This window comes from Corvus hawaiiensis, chromosome 6 (genome assembly GCF_020740725.1).
Source record: "Corvus hawaiiensis isolate bCorHaw1 chromosome 6, bCorHaw1.pri.cur, whole genome shotgun sequence".
NCBI lineage: Eukaryota > Metazoa > Chordata > Aves > Passeriformes > Corvidae > Corvus > Corvus hawaiiensis.
Window position 1 is genome coordinate 17842861 of NC_063218.1, and position 26491 is coordinate 17869351.

The 26491-nt window shown below is 39.3% G+C and overlaps 1 protein-coding gene across 15 annotated transcripts in view; it reads left to right on the forward strand.

The window, feature by feature from the left end:
* Positions 1 to 14404: 14404 nt before the first annotated feature.
* The window catches only part of EML5 (EMAP like 5), a 111376-nt gene continuing 99289 nt past the window's right edge, over positions 14405 to 26491 (forward strand). For 8 of the 15 annotated variants that reach the window (XM_048305408.1, XM_048305411.1, XM_048305414.1 and 5 more), the window contains exon 1: positions 14406 to 14750. In XM_048305408.1, coding sequence (XP_048161365.1) covers positions 14554 to 14750 — 197 coding nt within the window. In that variant the 5' untranslated portion in view covers positions 14406 to 14553. Of the gene's footprint in view, positions 14751 to 26491 lie in introns of all 15 variants that reach the window. The other 7 variants (XR_007204043.1, XR_007204044.1, XM_048305409.1 and 4 more) reach the window with 1 other exon arrangement.

Sequence of the window (26491 nt, forward strand, 5' to 3'; positions counted from 1 at the left end):
TGGCATCCAGCCAGGGTGAATCCACCACAACAGCGAAACAGTGATCTGAGTGAAATCTTTTTTGGAACCCATGCCATCCCCAGTTAAGAAGGGTGGAAAGAAAACAGGACAATAGTTTCTGTCCGTTCTCTGCTTTATGGTCAGACTTAGCACAGTGAGCAGGATGTGCTCTTTAGAGAAATTGTGAACATTGTTTAAAACCCCCATATTTATTAAAAATATTAACTTTAAGTTCCTCTACTCTTATGTATATTTATTAAATTATCTGTTTTTAAATTCTTGCTGTTACCATGTTAGGTAATTACCCAGCTTGTCTGGGCTGCTACTTTTTTATGGAACATAATGTGAATGGCACTTTCAGTGGGTAGAGGTGCATTTTGAGGTCAGTGCAATAGTTCCAAAGTTGTTAGATTAAACTGCCAAACTGGTGTTAGTTGGTTTGCTGGAGACAAATAATGCCAGAATGTTTTTAAAAGGCAGCTTTCTTTTGTGAACAGGTCACCACATCAGTTAAACATACCATTTATATGCACAGGAAAACAGAGGAGACCAATAGCACCTAAATTTTATGGATTCCAACACTGCCATCTTAAAAACCCTCATAATTAAAGTGCTGCATGTACTTTTTATTTGTGGACACCTATTTTAAGCTTTACTATCTTAGTGACTACTTTCAGACTACGAAGGAAATTAAATGTCTAAGGATGCTGAGAATGTTTGATTACAGAGGCTTTTTAATGATTTCCATTTTGAGATAACGAATCAAAATGAAATACCATGAAGCCATGATTGCAGATTGTTTCAAAGTACTCTGTCAACCTGGGAGCATTCAGGTGAGTGAATTAGTTATAGATATTGTGCTCTGGCTCTATCCATGCCCTAGCTCACCTGAACATGTTTGGCTTGCTTTATATGCAGGATAAAATTGATGTTCCTCTGAAGAAACCTTATTACTTTTCAGAAGAAAAAACTGAAATGAAGCTATGTGACTGGAAACCAATGAGAATAAATTGTGAGTGGTGAACTGCCAGTATTTGGTCCCTGGTCATGGGAGGATTCCTCCAAAAGCAAGAAAAGCTGTAAGCATTTCAAATAGCCCTTTTGAGGGAGAGGTTTAAAATGAATGCTTTTAAAATTAAAGAATTGCTGTACATTTAATCAGTAACACATATATTACTGGACTTCAGCCATACTTTTATAGCACAAAGATTCTATCTATAACAGAAAAGGTCACAGATACTGCTGTATAGCTTCTCAGCAAAAGGAACGGGAAAATGGTTCTGCAGCAATTTTTGTTTGTTATGCTGCTGGGAAAGGTATTCACTGCACTTAGTGACCAAGCTGAACTAATGTTGTCCTATGGTAGCAATTGGATAAAGATGCATCTTCAGCTTTTTTACAATGAGATTTTGCAGTATTGCTAATGACAGGAAAATCAATTTTCCTTCTTTCCAACCACCCCCTGCAAGGGGTTTTTGTTCTCTGTTTGATTGCAGATAAGAGAAGGAATTTTTTTCAGTTTCTACATGATATATGAAGCCAGAAAAGTTTTCTCTGGTATTGGCACACAGATCATGCAATGCATATCATCTTTGAAGTCTTTTCCACTAATAATACTGCTTTTCACTTCCAGTGTGGAGGACTATTCCGAGCTTTCTAATATGGGGACTCTCATTTATATTGATTATTGAAATCCCCAAATTTGAACCTTTTAACCAGTCTAATGTTTTCTCCAAGTATCAATCTCTATGGGTGGCCACATTCCACTTCTCTAACTTACTAAAATCATGGAATGCAACACAGAGAGTCCCTGTGGCTGTCTTTGTGTGCTTCGTAGAGCCCTGTATGTCAGTCCCCCTCCAGCGTAACTTCATGAAAGCTAAACAGCCAGGAATTATATTCAGGTCCTTCCGGAACAGGCCGTTCCAGTGTGGGCATCCCATGGGGTCACAGGTCCTGCAGTGAACCTGTTCCAGCATGGGCTCCTCTCTCCATTAGGCCACAGGTCCTGACAGGAGCCAGCTCCAGCACAGATTTCCCATGAGATCATAGCCTCCTTTGAGCACAGCCACCTTCTCTGGTGTGGGGTCCTCCACTAGGCTCCAGGTAGATCACTGCTCCCCTGGTGACATCCGTGTGCTGCAGGGGCACAGCTGTCTCATCATGGCCATCACCGTGGGCTGCAAGGGAATCTCTGCTATAGCACCTGGACCACCTGCTCCCCCTCCTTTTGCACTGACCTTGGTGTCTGCAGAGTTGTTTCCCTCACATTTTCTCACTCCTGTCTCTGGACACATTTACTTCTGTGCAATCACTTGGGTTTTTGGCGTTTTTTGTTTCTTAAATATGTTATCACAGAGTCATTACTACCATCACCGACTGGCTCCACCTTGGCCAGTGGCAGGTCAGTTCTGGAGCTGGCTGGCATTGGCTCTGTTGGACGGGGCAAGCTTCAGCAGCTTCTCACAGAAGCCACTCTTGTAGTCCCTGCTACCAGAACCTTTCCAGGCAAGCCTTATACAGTGGGTTATTTTTTGCTCTGTTTGCTTGAGGGTCTGCTGCTGGCCTCCTGGCCTTTAAAGACCCCTACTCTTGTTAGTTTCCTTGAAGTCACGTGAGAAGTATTTCTTTTATATGTGTATGTCTGGTTCAGATCTGCTGTATTTGCTCTGGTGACGTGGCCTTCCTGGATGCTAATGAGTCCAACCTGTCTGCTGAGATATATGATACCAGCCTCAACTGCAAATGCTGATGTTTATCCCAAAAAAAATGTGTGACAGGCATTTGACTGATGCCAACAGTGAAAGTCCAGCAAATGTCTTTCTGTAGGGTTGAAAAGTATATAAAAGAGCAAGTACAGAAGTAACAAAGCTGATGGGATGCTGGTCTAGAATAAAATCAACTGCTGCTGCCACCATCCTGGGGCAGTAGCCACTACTGATTAGTGACAATGTGAAAAAGGAACTTGCTACTCCCGTTTACCACAAAGATAAATTTCTGTCTAGTGCATAGGCGTGCAGTGTACCACATACCCCATTTTACTAAAGCCATTCTGGAAGTTGGATTGGGTTAAATCTGAGCCAAAGTCAGTGGCAAATTGACTCTGGAAAAGTTTTCTGCATCAAAGCTTTTTATTCTCAGAGTAGGTGCAACTCTGTTTGCTGGTCCTTTGTACATATGCCTTTCTATGCATGAATTGAGCCACTAGTGAGCTGTGAATTAATCATAGTCACGCTGTATATGTTAGATCTGGAAAGAATTCAACCAACTGGGCAACAAACGAGTGTCCCCTGTATGTAGCCACACTACACAACTGGCCTGCAAATGAAATTACTCAGAGTTGTATTTGTCATTGGGCTGACAGGAGCCTGGAGAGCCTGTTTGGTTTTCCAGGAGTTTTCTCACACAGGTTGTGGTGCATGAAATAACTCAGTTGCACGCAAATGGATGATGTTGGCTGTTGCTGGAGGTGCACAGTCACAGCTTGGGAACATGCTGGCCCTTCCCCACAAACATAAGAACAAGATGTCTTTAATACCCTGGCATTGATATCTGCAAGGTGTTAAGGAGTGGTTTTCAGCTCTAGAGAATTTCTTTCAGTATGTTGTTTATTCAAATATATACTGATACCACATTCGATGGTTGGAAGTGTTATCTATCACAAGATAGCTTTTCAGTGGCTTATGGGAAATGAGTAGTTGTTTCCAGTACCATTAGTAGTGCTTAAATCTCAGTGTTGAGGAATTACTTTTGGCATACTTGTGTGTAGAGTGTGGAAAAAGAATTATTTTGAATATGCTTTGTTTCTTTCCCAGAGCTCAGGGCTAAAACATGGTTTGTAGTTTACTAGAGCTATCCACTTCTTTCACCTACTCTCTCAAAATGAGGAAAATTAATTTTGTGGGAAGTTCAACAAAATTAATTTGGGGAATTACACTTGAGATGTATCTGATTTGTAGGAGAAGAACAAATTGTAATTTTTCTGCTTAGCAATGACAGAAAAAAAAAATCTGAATTTAGTAATAGCAGCATCCTGGGAGAGATTGTCTAGGTGGAAAATACGTTTCACCATGCAAAATGTCACAAGTAGTGTTTTATTGTGTGATATTATGAAAGGTGGAAGTTGCCTGGCTTTAGCGCAATATAGGCTTGTCTGCCTTTTTTTACCAGAAGTTTTGTAGTCTGGTGGTTAGTCCTTTCCATTACCTTAGGTAAAAATGCTTGACTGATCATAATAGTCAAATGTTCTGCAAGTATAATGAATCCCACCATGTTTATTGAGTCAGTGCTATACTGGGACAATGATAGGTATGTGACATAGCTACAGAAATCACCAGGGTTTATTAAAGAAAAGTCATGAGCTTGTCTTGTGTAACTATGCACATTCATTGTATTAGAGGCGACTGGATCTTAGCTGGATGTTTTGAGAGACTATTCTCATCCTCTGCAAATGGACAGGAAATTTAGTGGGGCTGCTTTATTTACAGCTGGAGTATTGTGATGATATCACTGTCGCATAGGTAATTTGAACCTTGGCTTCATTTGTTTGAACCAAGAACAAAAAATTCAGGAATCAGACATAAGGGTCAGTTCCTCTTCTGTCTATTATTTATTCTTCATTTGAAAACTAATTGTCCCTGAGATAGGCTGCAATAAAAACTGTTACTATAGTGATTTATAGATGAAAATATCAGCTCTACTGAATAGAACGGATACATTATTATTTATCCTTATTCATAAAACACGTGGGTTTTTATAATTGCTTTTTATAAAACAGGGTTTGTGATAACTATAACTGTGTACTGGATTTTAGTCATGTTTCAATTAACTGCTCAAAACCTTGTCAAGATTAAATATTGCTTGGAGATTTAAATCTGCTTTGCATTTTCACCTTTTATTTTAATATAGTTTTTTTCTTTCTGCTGAGGACACTTTAAACTGATACTGAATACTGGCTCTGAATAAATAGATGTCTTTAATGTTTTTCGTCTTTATACACTCCACCAGAATAAATGATTGGTATACCTAAAATGCTTTGCATTTTCCAAATGTTTTTATAGCTTTTCTGTGTCAGTCTCTTAATATTTAAACTCTGAGTATGAGATACATGAATTAGCTTCTTACTAAGTATGTACAGAAGAGAGTAGGACAGGACCCATCAACATTTAATATATCTTTCATTTTAAAAACATAGATGCTATAGATTGTCTTTGTCTCCCATGACTGAAAGTCTCCCATGGGAGTCTTCTGTGCACCAATCAATCATACTTATTTCTTGAATTAGGAATGCTAATGCTCAGGCCTTATCTCTCATCATGAATGTGCATTCTTACGATAAAACCAGAAATAGAACTATCCTGGGTTGCAGTGTATTCTATTACCATCCCCATCAGCTGTTGAAACCAGGTGGGGCAGTGTTTCCTTGCCTCCTCCCCCCGGACTATCTTTCTGTTAATTGCCCATCAATGCCCTGCCGCATGACTCACAGATAACTCCCTCCGGACTATCTTCTGTTGATGAGCCCATCAATGCCTTGCCTCATGACTCATCATCCCATTGTGAGATGCTCCACCCAGAGGGAGGAACCAAGCATTCCATCCTGGATATAATCTGAGATTCCAAACACTACAGGCAACCTTTCCACTGGATTCCCAGAGGACAGGAGCTACATAGGCACCATTAGACCTTCAGAGGAAGAGCAGACCCTTCTACAGGACCACTGCTTTGAGAGAACCACGTCTATCACTTCAGGAGGACTGCAGCCACCATTTTATTGGACTGCCACCGCCACCCTGACTAACATGGTGTCAGGTTGTATCCTGACTCTGTCAGTTTAAACCACTGTTTTCTGCCTTTATTTTTTTTAAATTTCTCTATAAAATTGTTATTCTGACTTGGTGCCTCCCACTGGTTTGTTTTCAAAATAGTACAAGAACCTAAAAATAGATCCTAAAATTCTGTTGGTATCTTAAAATTTCTTAGGCAACTCTGAGGAGCAATGTCCTGTGTCCCTTAGTAGCTAACTCATTTAGATGCAGGCTACTGCTTCTGTCAGTTACTCATCTCTCTTGAGATATAAGGTTACAGAAGAAAGATGTAGTTTGCAGCTCAATACAATTAACAAGGACTTGAAAACAAATATTGATGATGTGACGCATCTACCTGCAGATTGCCTCAGCTGGAAATGTCATGCTCACCTTTGAATGAGAGTTGGCATCATGAAAGTTGACATACAAAAAAGGGTCATTCTGAGGAGTCAGATACCTTTAGTACTGGGAGAATTGGGAACAACAGAGCATAGAGCAGGTTTTGTTTTGTGTTCTTTGAATGAACCCAAATGGGACTAGAGATCAGGCCATGCCAGGGGAAGGCATACAAATGTGGCAGAAGGGCACAAAGAGGAACTTCCCTCTTTATGTGCTATTTTCAGCAAGGACTCTGACATCTGAAGCGGAATTCACATATTTGCTTGTAGAACCCATTTCTTGCTGACTGTAGAAAATTAAGACATGCCATGCAAATGAAGTTTCATTAAGAGTAGAGTTTTGTTCTGAGGCATGGATTCATCATCCAGGGAAGTAATTTGTAGCAGCAGCTTCGGGTGTCATTCTGTGACCAGCCAAGGCAACAACGTGCATCAATAGCGACTATTGCAATCAGAAATAAGAATTCTGCTGTTTCTTTCTTATCATACGTGATATCTTAATCATGGTTACCACGGTCTGACTGAAAAGGGACCGTCCAGCAGTTGGTAACAGAAAATAGGTGGCAATAATGTTCAGGTCCTAAACATCAATCTTCCTTCATAGGACTTTATGTCTGTCCTGTGTTATTTACACATGGACTAAAGCCAATCTTTGTAATCACACCCGCACCTCCTTCAGTGTACAGGATGAATGGGATGCTTTTCAAGTGAGATTATTACCTTTCTTTTTATCTGTAGTGTTTCATATGAGGCACTATTTCTTGTTTGATGCAGATGCTCTGTATGCTGTACTGACTATACATTGGTGTTCATAACATGAGAAGAAATCAATGCAGCTATAAAAAACCAAACAGTGGCCTATGAAAGAGGCTGGCATGCTATTTCCATTTAAAAATAGGTGCAAAAAATTGCAAAGGATCCACTGATGACTGGATATTGAGCTTAAACGTACTTGGGCTTGACTATTTTTCTTCCTTTTCAAGTTTAGAGCAGCCAGACTAACATGTTTATTTGCAGTGGATCCTAAATATCAAAGTAGGAAACCTGGTAAGAATACTAAGTTAGCAGTCATACCTGGAAATATTGATATAAATGGCTTTGGTCATACATATCTTTATATATAAGTGCAGTGGAGAGAGAATACAGATCTCCTGGTACTCAGACTGCTGTATTAATTACAAAGCCATTTCAGCACCATCATTTGTTATATACCTGTTAGCTCTCACAAAAAAAAAAATTATGTAGCATTGGGGTCCCTCCCCCCTGCCGTGGGGTCCTGAGAGAGGGGCCCTGAGGGCACAGACACGGGGTTTCCTTGCCCCTGCTCAGCCTCGTTCCCATTGGTTGGTTTGTGTCCCCTGCGCGGGCAAGGACCCTCGGGTCCCGTGACTGGAACAGTTCCTCAGCAGAGCCCCGGCCATGCGGCTGGAGAAATAAACATCTCTGAAACATCTATCAAGAATCAGTCCATATACATTTCTTTTCCATGGGCCTCCTTGTTTGATATGCGTGTTACAGTATCTGCACTGTAACAATGTATGTGCCCTAAAAATCTACTTTCTTCCTTTTAGGAGTCTTAGTCTGTTTTATTATTAGTTTATCATTTTTAGAGTAAAAATGTGGGGAAAAGATCTATTTTGAGGATGAGTGGAGTTTTATGAGGAGTGGCTGTTTTATAAAGCCTTTATAAAGGCTTGTGCACAATGAGTTACACTAGAAAGTTATATCATGTAGCAGTTTATGGCCCCTATTTTCTTTTACAATTGGAAGCACTTGAAAAGAACTATTTGCTGCCCTAAAAGTAGGCTTTACTTCACTTGTCAGACTGACTGAAGTGCAGTGTGACTCTATTCCAGTCCTTAACTGATCTCTTCCAGTGCTTAGTTAAATCTGGTACTATGAAGTTATACAATGAAATTAATTAATTCAAGGTCTGCATTCCACTGCTGGATTAATAGTATTATGTTACTTTTTAAGTTTCTTGGCATTATGAGGGTTAATACTGTTACTTCATTTAACGTTTAAATTTTTTATTTCCTTCAGTTCTGAAAATTTGTATTATTGCTAGTAAATTTTGTCATAGTTGATAAACCTCCAGTATTGTATGTTGATGCTATGGGGTGACTTATGGTTAAGATGTTTCATGATTCCTTTTGACAGCTAAGCTTTTTGAGACCTTTTGCAAAGTCAGTACTGTGCATTGTATTTTGAAAACCTCATCAACCGCTGTGTAAAAGGAGGTCATCTTGACCTTACAATTTTTAATCCAATAATTATCATCAGACAGCTGAAATTTTGATTCATTCCCCAAACAATATTAACAACATAGTTTGTGGTTGATCAGCCTACACTATCCTAGCTGTAAAGAAAGTATTTAAAACAGGTATAAAAGTTATCATTGTGTGCAAAGGTGTTGTTTCACATTGGTTTTGATCATATCATAAAATTGAGCCTGAGATAGCTGTCACATAAGTAGAATTTAAAATAAATTGTATCTATATTTAGTCATTAGTCAACAGTTGAAATTGATTTGAAGAATTCAGAATCAGATTTTTATCATAAGTCTATTGATAGAAAATGCATTGGTATTTAACTACCATCCCTGCGTTTAAACCTGTTGAGGTTGTCATATGCTATGTCAAGCGCTGGTCTTGATAAAGTTCTTCAAATCACCTAGATGAATAACTTCAGTACACATATAATTTTACCTAAAATGCACACTAAAGAAAGCTGTTTAGATCCAAGTTGCTCATATGTTGATTAGATCCATGTTATGTAAACATAGTGTCATTGCTGAAAGAAACTGAGTGCTCCACTGGGGCGCATCAGAATGCATTCTGGTGTCAGTTTGTGGGCAGTCAGAAACACAGTAGTTTTTTCATTGTCTATAGACTAAAAATAATTATTATAGTGGACTGTTCCCATGTGCTAACACATTTTAGGGCCAAAGCTCATGATAGACATTTTAAGAAAGAATATAAATGTTAGCACCTAACTTCTGAGACTAATAATAAACATTATTTTACTACACCAACTTCAAATGGAACTAAATGTAGAAGTTCATTTGCATTTATTTGGGGAAAAATACAGATGGATGCAAGTTCTTAGATTGAGATTTTTGCCGTTGAATTCAGAAACCCTTCTTACACTTTGAAAAGAGAGGATTTGAACTCTGCATTACCATAAAACAAGATCTTATGGTAAAAACATCATAGCTAAAGAAGGCGCCATGCAGCTCTCAGTACTTGTGTTTCCTCTGCAGTTTCAGCCGATATTGTTTACTGATGTACTCGCATCACTTCCAAATGTCCAGAAATTATTGCTTTCTATAGTAATTATGGATTAATTTAATTTCAATGATGTTTATATCTTATTCATCCCTTTGCCAGACCTAAGTTAGGAAACCATCACCTGAGGACATTTCTAAATCAAATTTCTGTGAATAAATGTATTGTGGCCTTGGTTGCTGTCTGTATTGTGACATGTTCATTGTCTTTTCGATAGGGTACCTGTTTCTTCCAGTGCCTAGCATGAATGTTTACCAAATTAATACAATTCCTATAATTATCAGGGTGTAATTTAACTTGCAGAAACAGAAAAAATAATGTCCATAATATTTAATTCTATACACATATAATTATTTTATTTTAATGTCAGCCATTATATAGAGTTCATCAATCAGTACCAAAAGAAAACACAGATTCATAGTTACCAAGTTTATAATAGAACTTGCTTTTAAAATGGTTACAGAATTGGATGAGGCTTCGACATAGGACATGATTTTAAAAAGCAGTTGCATTTTTCTCTTCAAAGCATGTCAGCTACACCATTCTGAAATTGTCAGAATTTTTGAAAGTACAGTATAATGTACTCATGGCTTATTGCTCTTTAGCTCATCATTTTCCAACACCGTATTATAAAGATACCTCCTTATGTGACCATACCCTGTACATGCTCCCATCCTGTATTTCCCAGACTCTTGTGTTGAGATGTGAAGAAATTAGTAACTTTTCCTGTGCCATTTTCTTAACCCTAAGTCTTTCCTTTGATTTTTGATGATGCAGTAGACTTACTGATTATGTAAAGCATTCTTATTTCTAATGTTACTCTTTAAAAAAATCTCTGATGTTAATTTAATAAAATATCTCCGTCCTTTAAAATTTTTTAATAATTCACATCTAATATGTTGCTGAGATGGTATAAAACATCTCATTAAACTTTCATTTTCTGAAGGAGAATTAACTCACCTAGTGTTTGAGTTTGCGATGCTGTCTTTTTTCCTCAACTTCTTATTTTTATCCAATAGTAAACTGGCCTTTGTGATCCTACATGTTTGCCTCAGTGCTGTGAAATGGTAGCAGGTAATTCTTATTACTCTCTCAAAAGTAGGTTTCTTAGTTTTTGCAAAATATTCTTTTCGGACATTGTGTTCCCATAATAGACTGAGACCTTTTAATCCTCAAGAATGTTGAAATTAATGTTGTCACTGTTGTTCATCTCTTTCATATTATATAATTACTACTTGAACCAGCTACTCTGTATTACTTAGGATTTAACAGAGAATAATCCCTCATCTTGTGTGCTCTGGAATTAGCTGTTCCAAGAGCATTTGTTTAAGAAATCACTTCTCTAAGCCTTGTTCCATTTAGCAGAACTTGAGATACATTGTAAATATATTTGCAATATGCTAAGAAGTATGTTTTCTTAAAAGTATACACTGTGAAACATTAAAATGCCACTTACGTGATTTCATTTAGAGGGGTGATTTTCCCATGTCACCGTATAATAATGAAACATAATTTGCAGTGAGTATCTGACATAATAGGGAAGATATAAAACCCACCACAGGCAGCTAAGGCAAAACAGCCAGACACTTGTAAAATACTTACTGGAAGAACATAAAATGTCTTGTTTGTCTGAAAGGTCATTTGCTTCCCACTGCAGCCGTAGTGGCAATAAAGCATACCTGACCCTGCGATTGGCGCAGTCGTTACAGCATGGTGTTGATAACACCAGGGTCGTGGGTTTGATTCCTGTATGGGCCATCCATATAAGAGCTGGACTCGATGATCCTTGTGGGTTCCTTCCAACGCAGAGTATTCTGTGGAATCTCTGCGATTTCCTTTCCCTGCGAACATCACCTGGCCCGGTGTGCTCTGCCCGCAGCGATCAGCACCTCGGACAGCGCCGTGCCCGTCCCGCCAGGCTCGGCCGCGCGCCCCGGGCTGCCGCGAGCGACCGGAGGGCGCTCCTGGCCCGCAACAGCTCGGAAAGGACCGGCCGTGCTCAGTTTCTGCGTCTGCCGAGAAAAAGAATGGACACGGACTGGTTGTCTGAGTTCTGGGGTAAATGTGCAACGTAAACAAGAATGCCACGCTGGTGGAGGGACATTGTGGGGCCTTGTGGTTCCCAAAGCGTTGACTGCCCGCTATGAGTGAATGATACGTGTGGAGACATCCAGAGGCCAAAGGAATGATGTGTGCTCGAGTGGGAACGCTAGACCGAGCAAGGAGAGAGAGGAAGAGGTTGTTATGCTACACTGCTTCCTATTCCTGTCAAAAATAGATGCCAAGTGTGTAAAATTTCCCTCGCACACCTTGTGCATCAGCATAAGGTTAGTAAACTATGACAATGAATAGTTTTCCTCTCATAATTTTCTCTCAGGAAATGCACCACTTTAGAGATAGCAGTAAATTCCCGAAAAATCTAAAGTGTTTGTGGGGTGAATGTGATGTGCAGCTGTTCCCATCCTCACACTGCATATATGTAGTTTTTCTGACTACGGTTGTGGGTTCTTCTGTTCATTACACAAAACATGATCTGCAACTTCCACTTGAAGACAATGTCGTTACATATTAAATTTTCTTCCCGATTGCTGGTTTTTTTTTCTCTTCAGTTTTAGTTTTGGAACAAGTTACTGAAAACAGCCTGTTCACTTTCAATTACTAAATACTCTCTTGCTCTAATTTCTGAGTTGCAAGTAAGATGACAAGATTAACATTTTAGTTCCACTGAAGTTAATACTACGCATTAGTATTGATCTCAGGAGATCCAGAATTTCCCTTTAAGTACTAATCTAAGAAAAATATGTATTTATAGAGAGTAGAAGAAAGTAAAGACACCATAATTATGGTTTTTGTACATTCATGTTTAAATATTCATTATATGGGCAGTAAATAGAAAATTAATCTATTCTTAATTTATGCCATAAAAATACTCCCACTTTCAAATGAGCTTTTGCAACAGCAGAAGTCAAATATATCAGATGCCTATGACTGCTGATAATCAATCCAATTTCCAGAATGAGATTAGGCATCATTATAGACTTTTTCTGTATCCACCTTTCCCATGGGATAGCAACACAGAACAGCCATGCAGAATTAACATCTGATTAGAAAGAATAATACATTTTCAAGTTCTAAGACAAGCTAGTTGAGAACTGTCCAGTCCATTTCCCTGGCTAGTTACCCCTCTCAGGACTTCCTGAGAAACTGTGGCTCCCCAAGTTCAAAGGTGCTCTAGCTGTTTAGGAAGCAAATAGAAGGGGAAAAGACTGCTTGTGATTTTCTGAGAGTAAGATTTGCTTTATCTGTTGGTTAGTATATACAGATTTTTGCCCTGATTAGGGATTAAAATCCTTTTCTTTAGTTCTAAAAGTTATATGTTTCCTGGAAGGGTAAGTTTCCTTTGGTGTAAGTTTCAGGCTGCATTAATCTCTCTGCAGATTTCTGTTCCATGCTGTGTTGTTTTCATTAAATGTGTAGGACTGAAAGCTGCATCTGAGCCTGGTGTCACAAACATTGTCATTGTAAGAGCTTGAGAAAAATATTGTCTGTCAGTGTTTTACACTGTGAAAATATGTTAATATAAAGTTAATTGGCTGGAATGCTTAAATGCATGCATTTTTACAAAAGAATTATTTTTCTAAAACAATGAAAGGACTAATACAACATTAAGTTTCTGCAAGAAAGATTTAGGGGGAAAAACTCCCTTTAATTAAATCGAAAATAAAGTAATGGAAAAATGTCTCCAACATGAACTAACTAGTTAAAAGTAGATGTTTTGTGGGAGAATAGTCAATATGAGTAATAAAACAGTAAAAGATCAAAAGAAAATAAAGAAATGGAGATTTAAAAATATATTCTGATAAAATAAATACACTTGGAAAGCCAAACCTGTGCTGAAAGTAATAGGAAGAAGATTGGGTTTATTTTAAATTGTCAAACCAGTCAGTTACCCAGGAGCTTTTAGAACAGCTATTCAGCTTTGTAGCACAAAGCTGTTCGCATGATAATGTACATGTTCATTTATTTAGCCAGCGAGGTACTCTATAGAGTAACAAAGCTGGGGTGGAGCACGTTTTCCTGACCAAAATTCTGGACGTGGCGAGGGGGTTCCCCGGCACTGCTGGCTCATGCAGCACAGAAAAGTCGCTTCCACATCTGTGAGGTCGAAAAGTGGTGACTCTGCTATGTAAAACGCTTTGAGAACTGAGGCTGAAAAGTTGTGTATGGGGAAATTAGGGCTTGAATGGGGAAGTAACTTCCGTGTGGTGCGTGAGTCAGGCGGTGGGCTGAAAGGGTTAACCATTCGTCATTAAAAATTATAGTTGACATTTTCTTCTCGGATGAAACGGAGCTGGCGTGCCGCCGGTCCCCAGTGAGAGCGGGGGGTGACTTCCACACACGGCCGAGAACGGGCTGGGACTCATCCAGTCCCAGTGGCTGCCGAGAGCCGGCGGCGGTGCGTCGGGGAAAGGCAAGGGACGGGCATGCTCCCCGAAGGGGCAGTAAAAACAAAAACCCCTTAAACTTGGGGAAGGGGGAGAAGATAAAGGGAAAAAAAAAAAAAAAGGTAAATTAAAAAAGCCCCGCGACACGCCAGGACGCGTGGTGGTGAAGCGCGTTCCCGCCTGCCCACTCGCCGCCACCACTCGGCGGCCGGTCCCCGCTCGGTCCCCGCTCGGCCCCCGCTCGGTCCCGCGTCGCCCCCGCTGCCCGCGCCCCCCGCAGCCCGCCGGGCCCGCCCGGCCGCTGACGGCGCCGCCCTCGGCGCAGGCGCATCGGGGGCGCGGGGGGGCCGGAGCAGCGCCGCGCCCTCGCTCCGCGTCCCGGGCGGTGTCTCAGCGCAGCCATGTCTGGCGGCGCGGGGCGGCGAGGCGCGCTCGGGCGGCGGCGCCCTCTGTGAGGCGGCGGCGGACGAGCGGCGGCGGCGGGCATCCATGTCGGCGAGCAGGGATTAGCGCGGCGGGCACCCAGCCGAGCGGAGGGGGCGGCCGGCCCGTCGCCCCCTTCCCGCGGGGTCTCCGGCGGGAGCGAGCCATACCCGGCTGGCGGGGGCGGGTGGACATGGCTGACCGGAGCGCGCCGAGCTGCCACCTGCGGCTGGAGTGGGTCTACGGCTACCGGGGTCATCAGTGCCGCAACAACCTCTACTACACGGCGGCCAAGGAGATCGTCTACTTCGTGGCGGGGGTCGGCGTGGTCTACAGCCCCCGGGAGCACCGGCAAAAATTCTACCTGGGGCACCAGGACGACATCATCAGGTACCGCCGGCGCCGCGCGTCCCCGGGCCGCATCCCGCCGCGGGCTCCGACCCACTCCGGCCGTCCCGGCCGCACAGCCCCGGCTCGTCTCCCGCCCGCTCCTCCCTTCCCACTGGAGCGGGGCTTGAGTATCCCCCCGCAGCCGCCTGCCCCAGGTGCCGTCCCGGGCAGCGCCGGTGATCCGCGTCCCGCCGGTGCTGTGGGGATCCGGGGAGCGGACCGAAATACGTCAAGGACAGTCAGCGCTTCCTCACCGCCCCCCCCCGCCCGGGCTTCGCCGTGGGTAGAAACAGCCTGGAAATGGCTTTTAGCTGTCGGATTTAATCAGCCGTGTTGTGTGTCCCCCACTGCCGCCGGTGCGCGGTGCCGAACTTGTACGGGCGCCTGTGCCCGGCGCGGCAGCCCGAGGGTCGCCGCTCGGTGCCCCGCCGTCCCTGAATGTCAAAGGGCCGGCGGGAGGAGAAGCAGTAATCGCGTGTGTGCCCCGGAGCACTTGGGCTGCGGAGGAGGTTAATCTGTAGCAGGTAGACCTTTGTCTAGTGTTTAAGAGGCGACGATTACATGGGGAATTAGTGGCCTGCCTGTAACTCACGCAACTTTTAGGGTAATCTTAAAAGAACAGCCTTTCTTGAGAAGTTGAGGCTTCTTCTATAGCTCAGTAGTTCACTTGTCAGGGAATGTTTTCAGGTGCTGAGTTCATTAAAAAAATAATTACAAACTGATGTTGCAGAAAAAATGTGCTGGTGTAATTTCTTGTGTGTATTTCCACTCCAAGGATGCTTTCGTAAGCCTAGTGGTGTTGTGAGATCAATGAGAGAATTTGAGGAGTATGAAGGGCAGATGTGAGCCTGAGTCATCAATCTTTTCCCTTCCAGTAGGTGTCATTGCAGATGGATTTTAAATTCTGATTTGTTTTGGTCTTCCTGTTGGGGTAAGAGCTAGCAGTGGATATTGTTGTAGGTCTTTTGTAGGTTTTACAGCACAAAATCTGTTATTATGATGCTTAATGCTCCAAGGCATACCTTCTGTATGTGTTACTCATGAGTAACAGGTATTGCCTGCAGGGAGCAGAATAGATGCTATTTCTTTCATTTAAACTTTTAGACACACTAGAAAACTTGGTCATAGTGGCCACTTTTTTCCTTTGTTTAAGTCTTCTTCTTGAAGAAATTTAAATAGTTTTGAAGTATGGCTGTGAATGTTCCTTAGAAGGGTGTCACTTCCATAGTATATTTCTCCTTGGTGCTAAACATGGGAAGGAAACCTAGTCAGTGTACCATGGTAGACCGTTGTACTAGGGATGTTGAATCAGGAGTTTGAATCACTGTTATTTGCATTGCTTAATGTTTTAACATTCTCACTTTAATCCAGGAGAAACTATTTTCTTAAGAACTGCTAGCCACCTATGATGTCAGGTGCTGCGGGAAATCCAGACCCACAACTTGCTATTGTGCTAAGGAAGCGGTGGCTCACTGCTTGTTCTAAGGCCGCGGTAGTGTAATATTACACATTTAATACCGTGTATTCATGAGTGCTTCCGAGTGACATTGCTTGTTTCAGTAGCACTTCTTGTAGCATAAGAATTACATGGATTTGAGCTACAACCGGGCAAGTTTTTTGTTTGCGTGTGGTAACAGTTTCCTGCTCAGTCTCTCTCAGCTTTGGTACAGTGTGCTACATTTGGCCAAAATGTGACAGAATTATTTAGACTAGTACTAAATTAAAAAAAAAAAAAAAAAAAGTCTGCTGTACGCCAGCTAACCGGAGAGAAAGTGTATGTGTCTGGTTTGTGTATGTACTTTGATTTGAGTGGTACCATGGCCCAGCATAGCGGAGTTTCTCCTGCTCTGAATTGTATTGACGTGAGAATATAATTCTAAGTATGTTAAAGCATTTCAGGTTTATGCAGTTAGAATTTTGCATGCTTCTTGAATGCAAAAGCTATACAGAAATAGTAATATGCTTGAAGAAGAATGCTTGATTTAAAAGCAATGTGGCTATTTCTAGTAAGATCAGACTTGCAGTGATCAGTCTTTCACTTGCTACTTTTTCTAAAATGCAACATGGTACAATTTAAAGCGCCATCTTGCACTTTTCCTGACTCAATGTGGTTACCTAAACATGTTAGTTCTCAATATTTAAATGAGTCATAGGAAGGTCAAATATTAAAAAAAAAAAACCCAAAAAGCAAAAACCAAAAAGCAGGTGCAAAAATGGGATTATGTAATATAATAATCAGTGTTACTAAATTTTCTCTCTGAAGATAAACTTAACTGTTGTATTGCAAAATAATTAATATATTTTGTGCTCTAGTAGTCTCAACAAGTACTGTCTGAATGCTGAGATATTTGGGATTTTTCAGTGAAAGCAATGGGAGGATTGAGTATCTTTTTACAAGTACAGGATCTCATTTGTGAAAGCAGTTCTGGTGACTGAAAATCTTATATATTTAAAGAATCAAACTTCCATGAGCCCAGCTCCATAGCTACAAGGACTAAGCATAAATATTGCTCACTACATGGTGATATTATTAGTACTCTTCGTTATGAGAACTTTTATACTGTTAGCGTTCTTTGGATGACATTGTAATTGTAAACATCAATCAGGAGAGAGGAACTGCAATTCTTAAGTCAGAGACCATTTCTTTAGTAGTAGAAAACAGTATTGTTTGAGTAATGGACAGTCAAAGGACATTTTCCATTGGAAATTTCTTACACTAGCAGTTAGTTTTTGTTCTGCTTTTAAGTTTTACCTCCTTTTGTTAAATGAAACCCTGTAAACCTGCTGTAGGATTTTTTATGTAATTAGATGTTTTAACATAATTTATTTTCAGTATAAATGTCTAATCTTAATTTTAATCACAGTGTCCACACCCCAAACCCCTCAGCCTCAGTTAACTGTACAGTGAAAGTAAGAGAGTTCTCTTTCAGTGTTTTGTCCCTCAGATCTATTGAAAACTCTTTGGGGCTAGGAGAGGATAGTTAAGAACATTTAAAATGTCTTTTATTAGTCTGTTTTTGGTTGTTTGTTTGGTTTTTTTTTAATTGAACAATGTCAGTTATAATCCATTTTTAAAAGGACTCTTCTTGCTTGCTGGTGACCTCTTGGTTTTTATATTTGTTTTTTATCTCTTCTGAGAATTACTTTCCAGAAATCAACTCACTGTTCTGGAGGATACAGTTACATGTTTTCAATCTTACTTTTCTCCCGTTTCTTATGTATTTGCATATTTTTATTGTTGAGCTCCAGGATGCATTCGAACACTTGTAGAAAGTGTCACTTAGATGCAGAAACACTTTGAAAGTTTGCATCTTTTGGGAGTGCAGATAACTGAGCTTCTTGCATTTTCAAGAGTAAGGAAGGAGAAAAATCTTGTACATGAAATCTCAGGTGACTTGCTTTGATCTGTTGCCGGCAGCATAACTTGGATGTCCGCTGTGTTTGTGGAAGTTCCCTGTCCAGCCTGGGCTGTGTATGTGTAGGAGATGCTAGTACTGAGTGAAAATGCAAGTTATTCCTACAAAGCTACTGGTTTCAAGTGTGTGTTCTCTAGGATTTAATGAATCACCAGACTAGCTTGTGATGTGTAGAATGGTTTGCTTTCTGGTAGACAAGGAAGAAACAGTATCTTGGTGTGTTCAGGTTAGATCTTAACTTCGTTCTCTCCATAATTTTACTGATTTAGAGGATCATAGGTTATTTAATGTGGGCTGTTCTTCAGAGAGACCTTAGGGTGAACGTATTTAAACCTGATCTGTATCAAGATTTCAGAAGATGCCCCCTCAGAGCATTTACTTGTCATACTGTAAAACTCATGCTCATGTTGAGGCTCCTTATTTGTCTGGGCTAGCAAAAGCATATTTATGTATTGTATTTTTTTTGATGTAAGGTGAGAAAATTGGAAAGCGTGAACTTATCCACCTTTTAAAATGGCTGTCCACTGGCAAAAGCCTTTAATGTCATAATGTCACTAGGACAATTCTCTATGCTGATGTGCTCCAAGGAGACTGCTGACATGCTCCAAGGTGACTTGTGAATAATTTTTCTTTTTGATGCATTTTTTTGCTTCTTTCTTTTTTTTTTTTTCCCCCCCTTAATGCTAGCCCTGTGACCATCTTTTTTTTTGTGGGCTTCAAAGTACTGGAATTTTACTGGGAATTAACTTTTCATCTGACACTGATGATGCTATTGAAAAATAAAATCAAAATGTGAGGTTAAACCAGTGCATCTTTTTGAGATCTTCAGTAGACTTGGCAAAAGTGCATATTCCGCTTTCCATGATGTCTGTTCTTGATTTCAAACTTTAGCACTTATCTGTAATTCTCCTTTTGCAACATTATGCTGACACAAAACAAACCACACAACTGTGCCAGTCACAGAAAGAAGAAGAATTATGTTTCTATGTCAGAAGGAGACAAATGAGGAAAAGTTGTTATCTCTGTCCTACTTTTTAAATATCCATTATGTGAGCTAGCTGGCAAATAATAGTGCTTTTGTATATTCTTCCTAGAAGTTTATCTCTGTGACTACTTGATTAAGGTGTTTGTGGTACATTTAGGTTTAGTTGCTTAAGGTAGTAGCTGGCACACTTTATGCTAGTAAGAACTCTTGAATCTCTGCTGATAATGGCATTTATAGCTCTGCTGTTGAGCAACCATAGGCTGTGTCTAATAAGTTAATTTCCCTGCCTGTCTGAAGTCTGTATATTTTTCCTTGTCTTGGACTAACTTGCGGGAAAGAAATCATGCATCATCTGCCCTAGGACTCAGGCAGTGTTCTGCTTTTAGGGCAAATATAACTCTAAAAAATTATTCAGAAAACATTGAAATTCTTTACTGTTAGAAGTTCTAGTACCAGAAACTAACCAATACCCTGCTACAAAGACAGAGGAGAAAGAAATGGCTCTACTTTCAGTTTGGTTAAAACCAAACTGTGGTTATTTTCCCCCTTTGTGCCCCTCTGTATCCAAGACTGTAGAGAGGTAAATTGCATGTTTACAGGGAGCAGAGGTATATGCAAGACAGGTAGAAAGAATGGCAGAGCATTTGTCTGTATTCTTACGGAGATAGGGTTTGGCTGTTTCCAGACAAAGCAAAAAATAATTTGCTTGTCTAAATCACGGCTTTTCTTAAAACAATTTTTCTTGTTGCTGTGAACTCTGTAGGAATTAACCAAGCTTTGTTCTCCAAGGAATAAAAATAAGCAGCCATACCTCTGGACCCTAAATTGTGGTCTGTCCAGGCACTTTATTTAAAACTGTGTTCTTTTTATATTTCAAATTTCAGCTCAGTCTACAGGAGATTGTCCTTCCTGAGATATTATGATTTTTTTCCTTTGTTCCAGGCAAAATAAACAATTTCTTTTTAGTGTCAGCATTTCTTAGGTTCTAGTGAAAACCACAACCACTAGTATCATCTGTGCTCTCTGGTGTTAGTGCTGTCTGCCAACTCCAATTTATCTATTTATTGTCGCACTCCGAATGTTAGTCTAACCATCAACATCTAAGAAATCCTTGGAGTCTGTCAGCTGCTTTCTAAGACTGCTCCTAGATAAAGCTCCCCGGGAGTCAGGTCCAGCTTTCCTCTGTGTGGCTGTCAGCTATGGTTTGCAAACAGAAATTCTAGCAATGCAGTGATTAGTCATATCCTAGTTTTGAATGGCAACAGATCTTTTCCTCACCCTCTCTTTTCATTAGCTGTGCATTGTTATGACGTTGGATGACCTGCTGTTGGACTTTTTTAATAAAGATGCTGTGTATTTCTACCCCCTCATTGTATCATTCTGCCTCTCTTTGATCCCTTTTCAAGATTCTAGCAATCACAAAAAATTATGAAAAAAGACAATATTTTTTCAGAAAAGGAACTTAACACGTTTCACAAGAACATAGAGGGAAATTATTTTGTTTCCATCTTTTGTGTTCCACCAGTAGTCTTAACACCTTAAGATTCATCCTAGTTCTCAAAAAACCTCAACAAATCGTTGAAGTAATTGAAAGTTGGGGTATCTGCTGTCAGGTTTATTGTCTTGTTCTTGTCTGGAATAAATGGTGTATGTTTCTGACTGAACTGCAGATGACAGTCAAGCACAAATATTAAGCAATAAAGACTAGGTTCAGCTACAACACTTCGTCTGGTGAAATTTTATTAATTGTTTTGGCAGTAGATCTGTGAAATTTCAGTAGGAATTTCATGATCAGTTGTGTATTTTGGATTTCAGGGAATTTAACTGAGTGAATACCATGGTTGCCTTATAAGGAAAAATTTCTTAATTATCATGTGCAACCTCTTCTGTCTTTTGAATTATGAATGTGACAGAGGAAAAAAAAGCTTCGGCATGTTCTGGTGAGGAATTCTTTGTATGCACTTGAATTCTATGCAGTCCAGACCTTTCTTTCTAGAAGAGAACTCTCTTGTTTATTCATTTGCAGAAAGGTAATCTCCCAAACTATTTCAATAATTATAGCCATTGAAGAAGGCCAGTCATCCCCCTTTGTATCCTCTAATATCTGTACTGGACGAAAACGGGAATAAAATCCATTTTACAGTTATGCTTCAAATGTGAAATGGATCATGCATAGAAACACCTCAAAATATTGCTTGTCTAATACTTCGGAAACATACAAGGTACATACAGTCTGGATTATTAGGTATGGTGTTAGGAAACCCGTCTTTGTTCTTAAGTCCCAAAGAAACTCCTTGGTAGGAGTATTTCCCCTTGGCTCAGTGCTGGTGAGACTGCACCTGGAGTACTGTGTGCAGTTCTGGGCTCCTCAGTACAAGAGACATGTGGAACTACTAAAGAAAGTCCATTGAAGGGCCACAAAGATGATTAAGAATCTGGACCGTCTCTCTGAAAAAGGCTGAGAGAGCTGCGACCATTTATCCCAGAGAAGAGAAGGCTCAGAGTGCATCTGATCAATTTTATAAACAGCTGAAGGGAAAGTGTAAAGAAGATGGATCCAGGCTCTTTTCAGTGGTGCCCAGTGACAAGTCAAGTGACTTTCCATCCAAAAATAAAAGCTGTAGGCCCATGCTGAACAGTGTGAGTTTCCAGAACTGGAGGTTCAGTTTGAAAGCTTCAGTGTTTTGACTACAAACATTATTTATTACCTTCTTCCCACACACAAATTCAAATAAAACTAATTTAATGTAAATCTAGTTAAGGAAATAATTTCTCAAATTATATTTTCTTGAAGAAAATTAGACATTAACAATAGATTATGGGGTTTTGATATGCAATAGAATGTTTACTGTGAAATGAAATACCTTTAATGGTTCATTTTCTGTAACAAAGAATGGGCTTTGGGGTGTGTGCTGGTGGGTTCCTGCTCAAACACGGCACCTGGGGTTCGTTCTCCATTTGCACTTGATGAGGAAACCATGTTCTTGCTTCAAAGAATGAAAGCAATGCTGAAGTCATGTAATATGTACCATTCTGAGAGGTCGATGACAGCCACTCAAATCACTTGAACAGGTTAATTCACCAAGCTATTGTACTTTGTTAATAAGCCATTAAGGCATTCTTCTTTTCTGAATATGATCTTTAGAGGAACTGATTTCTCTTTTTCCCCAGAAAGTTTATATTTCCAGCTGAAAAATCAAGTCATCTCCTTAGCTTATTATTTGGGCTTATATGGTGTCATGGTTCTTTTGTTTATACTAAAGATAAATCAGTTGACTCACTTTATCATCTCCAGATGATCTTCTTGAGCATACTCAGTTTATTTCACTCTGTGAAGGAAGTAATGACTTAAATAGAACCTAAATTATGTCATAATTAAACTAAGCAGTCCTCCTATAAGCCTCTAGCTTCAGTATCTTTTGTCTATCAGTCAAAATGGCATTTCTTGCAGCAGAAGCAATTGCTAGGGCAAGGGGTGAGATAATTACCCTGATGATCATTTTATGCTGTCATTCACAAGGACAAAGTCCCAGTTAAGCTCTTCCCAGCTTTTCATGCTTTTTCATGCTAAGTGGTCTCAAATTGTCAAATGTGTAAAAGTCTGAAGGGAAGATTTGGGTTCATATCTTAAACAGATCAGGGGAGAGATGAAATACAGTGATGTGCCTTCTCCCTGAGGAAAACCAAGTTTTCTGGGTAGCTCTAGACCTGTTGTGGAAGATGTTATACTGTCTGAAAGATTTTATCGAGGATTTATTGTTGAATCTTCATTACAAAATTCTTTTTTTTTTTTATCAAGAGTTTTGTTTGTCATTTTTTTAAAAAAAAATTCTTGGATTTTGTTTGATAAAATGAAAATATTTTAGGAATACAGAATAAAATATTTCCTGGATTCAGTTTGAAGTGAGACTAAAATAAGCCGGTTGTTTAATACACCTGCACACCATTGAAAACTTTATTTTTCCTGATTAAAACTGCATGAATAGAAATACCAAAAATATCCAACTAGAACTGAACATTTAAAACATACTAGAAGTTGATTAAAGTAGATCAACACAGCAAGGAGCTACAGGATTAGGAGCTTGCCTTCATGCATTGTGCTTTTCATAGCCAGCAGTCACATCACCTTCTGATCTGATTCTGTCAGGGCTCACAGGCAGGGTCAGGTCAATACTTAAATGGGAAAACATCTTGGTTCTGTAGAAAATGCTATTCTTGATTTGGTACTTGGGTCTTTTTCTCAGAGCTATTGCAACAACATGAGGCTCTAGGACAACGTCTGAGAAGAACAGGAAGTGTAACCAAAGGCTTAATAATATTTGATTCGTAAAATTTTTGAAGTATTTCTGCAGAAATTTTGAGGTCTGCCCTAATCTTTTAGTTTTTCCAAATTGCAGTCAAAGAAGTTATGTTTCTGTTTACCTGCGTTTTCAGTGTTTCAATTTGTTAGTCATTCTCTTGATATAGGGAAGAAAGTAGATTATGCTCCTTGTCAATTTTTTAACAGCATTATGGGGTTAACTTATTGTGTTTGCAGTGTTATTATGATAGTGATGGGCAGTAACTTAGCATGTTTCAATAAAATTGAATTGTTGATTTTTTTATCCCCCTCTAATTGTTCTAGATTGAAAACCATAGGGTACGTGTTCTGTATGACATATCAAGAAATCAGTTTAGATTTTACTGTGATTAATAACACAAGCATTGTAGGCTTTTTAAAAAAGATGTGTGCTTGAAACAGAACCTGAAATAATTACAAAAAGATGTTTCTGGTTTTATGTCATCTACATTTTCGGGTTTTTGAAGTTTAGGCTGACACTGACATTAAGCTGAAAGATCCATAGAATTTAGCGCTACCTTTTATAATATCTCAAGGGCTTTTTTTCACTTCAAGATGTAGTTTATCTAGTTTTTCAAAGTATTATTATACAACTTACAGAATTGTATTTGTGATGTAGGCCAGCACTTTTGTTTAGCATCAAGGACTTTAAGGGAAAAATAATTAATTATTCATAAAAGTGGCAAAGATGTCTAATCTGTACTGATAAAGATGAATCATATGCTCACATTAAAATTTAGATTTGTTAAGATACACCTAAATTATAATGCTATTATAGTATGATCAAGGAAATTGGTTTATTCACAATATATTTATTTGACTTAAAATAAATGATTGGTTTTGCTGCATTCACATGGTAAGCAAAGCTACTGAGCTCTTGAAATACCTTGGAAAGAAATATAAAGCTATAATTTTCCTTGAACTTAGGTAGCAGAGTGTGAAACCTCCCATAACCATCTTAATAATTTGGTTGAATGTTTAACCTAGATGATGTTGAATGTTCTCTTGAAACATGTAGTGAAGATTTTTTGCCCAGTGAGATTCTGGTGTGTCATCTGGTGTAGTATGAATATCACCTGGTGCAACAGTGAAGCATCTTACAGAATGTTATAGATACATACAAATCACTTCCATTAGGCACAGATTGCTCTGATTACCCCAGTGGCTACGAAAGTCTTTCATTTGTACAAGAAATACCCAGTATCATCATTTGCATTGCTGTTGTAGCTATTACCGTAGTAATAGACTTTGAAAATGCAGTGCTTGATTTGCACAAAAAAAGGTCAGAATCAGCCAAGATTGCCTTTACTCTTGGTAGCAAAAGGTATGATTGAATTTTTAAGCCGGGCTTATGGTACCTATCAGTTTTATATTGCAAAAAATAGAAACCACAAAGAATTCCAGTGTGTGCACCGTCTGATAACACCACTACTACTCTGCATTTGAAGTAAGATGTTTTTGTGAGACCAATTCTGTTAGAAAAGCAGTTTTTCTTGTTACTTTACCTAACTGCTAGAGGATACCTGCATTCTTAAATCTCCACAGAAATACTGTATCTTTTCTTCAGAGTAGCTATCCTCAGCCTAGTTGCAAAAGACTTTCCTTTAACTAGGAATCCTCATTACTTTTGAGAGGCTTCCTGGTAGACTCCTTTTGTTTTGAATAAGTTCTGTAAGATGGTGCCTCATGCTTATTCTTCTATGAAAGCCCTGGGTATTCAGATATTAGTTCAGAAAATACAGTGAACAATCCTTCCAACCATTTTTCATACGTTTCTAATTTAATTTCACTGTTTGGTCTTCCAAGCTTTTTCAGAGGAGTTCCTTTGTAGTGCCTATTGCTTTGGGCTGCAGACAGGATGGATCAATACTCCTATCTGTATGCAAAGGTCAGTCTGATTCTTTTGCTTTAGAAGCACAAATCATTTTAACAAAAAACCCCCAAAAATCCAGTCCCCCCACCCCCCCAAACCCCATCCCAAAACCAAACCTTCTAGTCTAACAGCAATGTCCAACTTCTAACTGCTCAAATATTTGTGAGGTCATCATTGATAAATATTTTCAGGGGCTCATTTTTTGGGGATTTGAATTCAAGAATCAAGAGAAATGTATCCAGAGAGTGAGTGGCATAACTGGAGAGAATAATGTCAGTTTGGACAAAATGATCAGCTTTAGAGGTACCTGCAGTAGTACTTCCACTGATGGTTTAGTCAGACTGGTGACAGATTGCATTTAGGGAAATTTTTCATTTGCCTTTTACACTGTGTTGACTATAGGAAGTATTACACCTTAAACTTTGGCTTCATATGATGTATATTGATAAGATATTTGCCATAAAATTGCATGTAAATAAAATGCTTGATTAAGGTGAAGAATTCAACTGAGAGAAAAGAAACAAAACTGAGGCAAAGGACCATACCTAATAATAAAGAAAATGTGTCCAAGCTGAAAATCATGTTTATAAATTGCTCATAGTTACATTAAAATCATTGTGTTCTCACTTCTAGCTCATACATTTTACTCCTGATTACTTAATATATTTTTTTACTTTACCACAACTGAGAATGAAATTTGTAGATATAACATAGTTTTATAACAATGTTCTAAAAGAGTGTTTTACTGCTTTGATTCTTTCTATTTATGTGGGACATTTCTTGTGACTAAATCTAGTTGGATATTTTAAAAATAACAGTGACCCTTCAATTTTCTGAGCCATAGGGTAACTTATTTCAAGAACAAAGCTCCTGAAAATGTCAGACTGTGATATAAGTGCATGCAAATATTATATATAGATGCCATTGTGGAAAAAACCCAAAATGTATTTAAATATGAAAATCACTTTAAAACAATTACGAATTTTAGTCATGGTGGTTAGATGTCTCCATTTTATCAAGACAGTTAGCATGCAGAATGAGTGGCTTAATTCTATGTTTTGGTTAGCTGACAACAGTATAAACCTTTAGAAACAGTATAAACTTTTAGAACTATGCTAATTCCTGTTT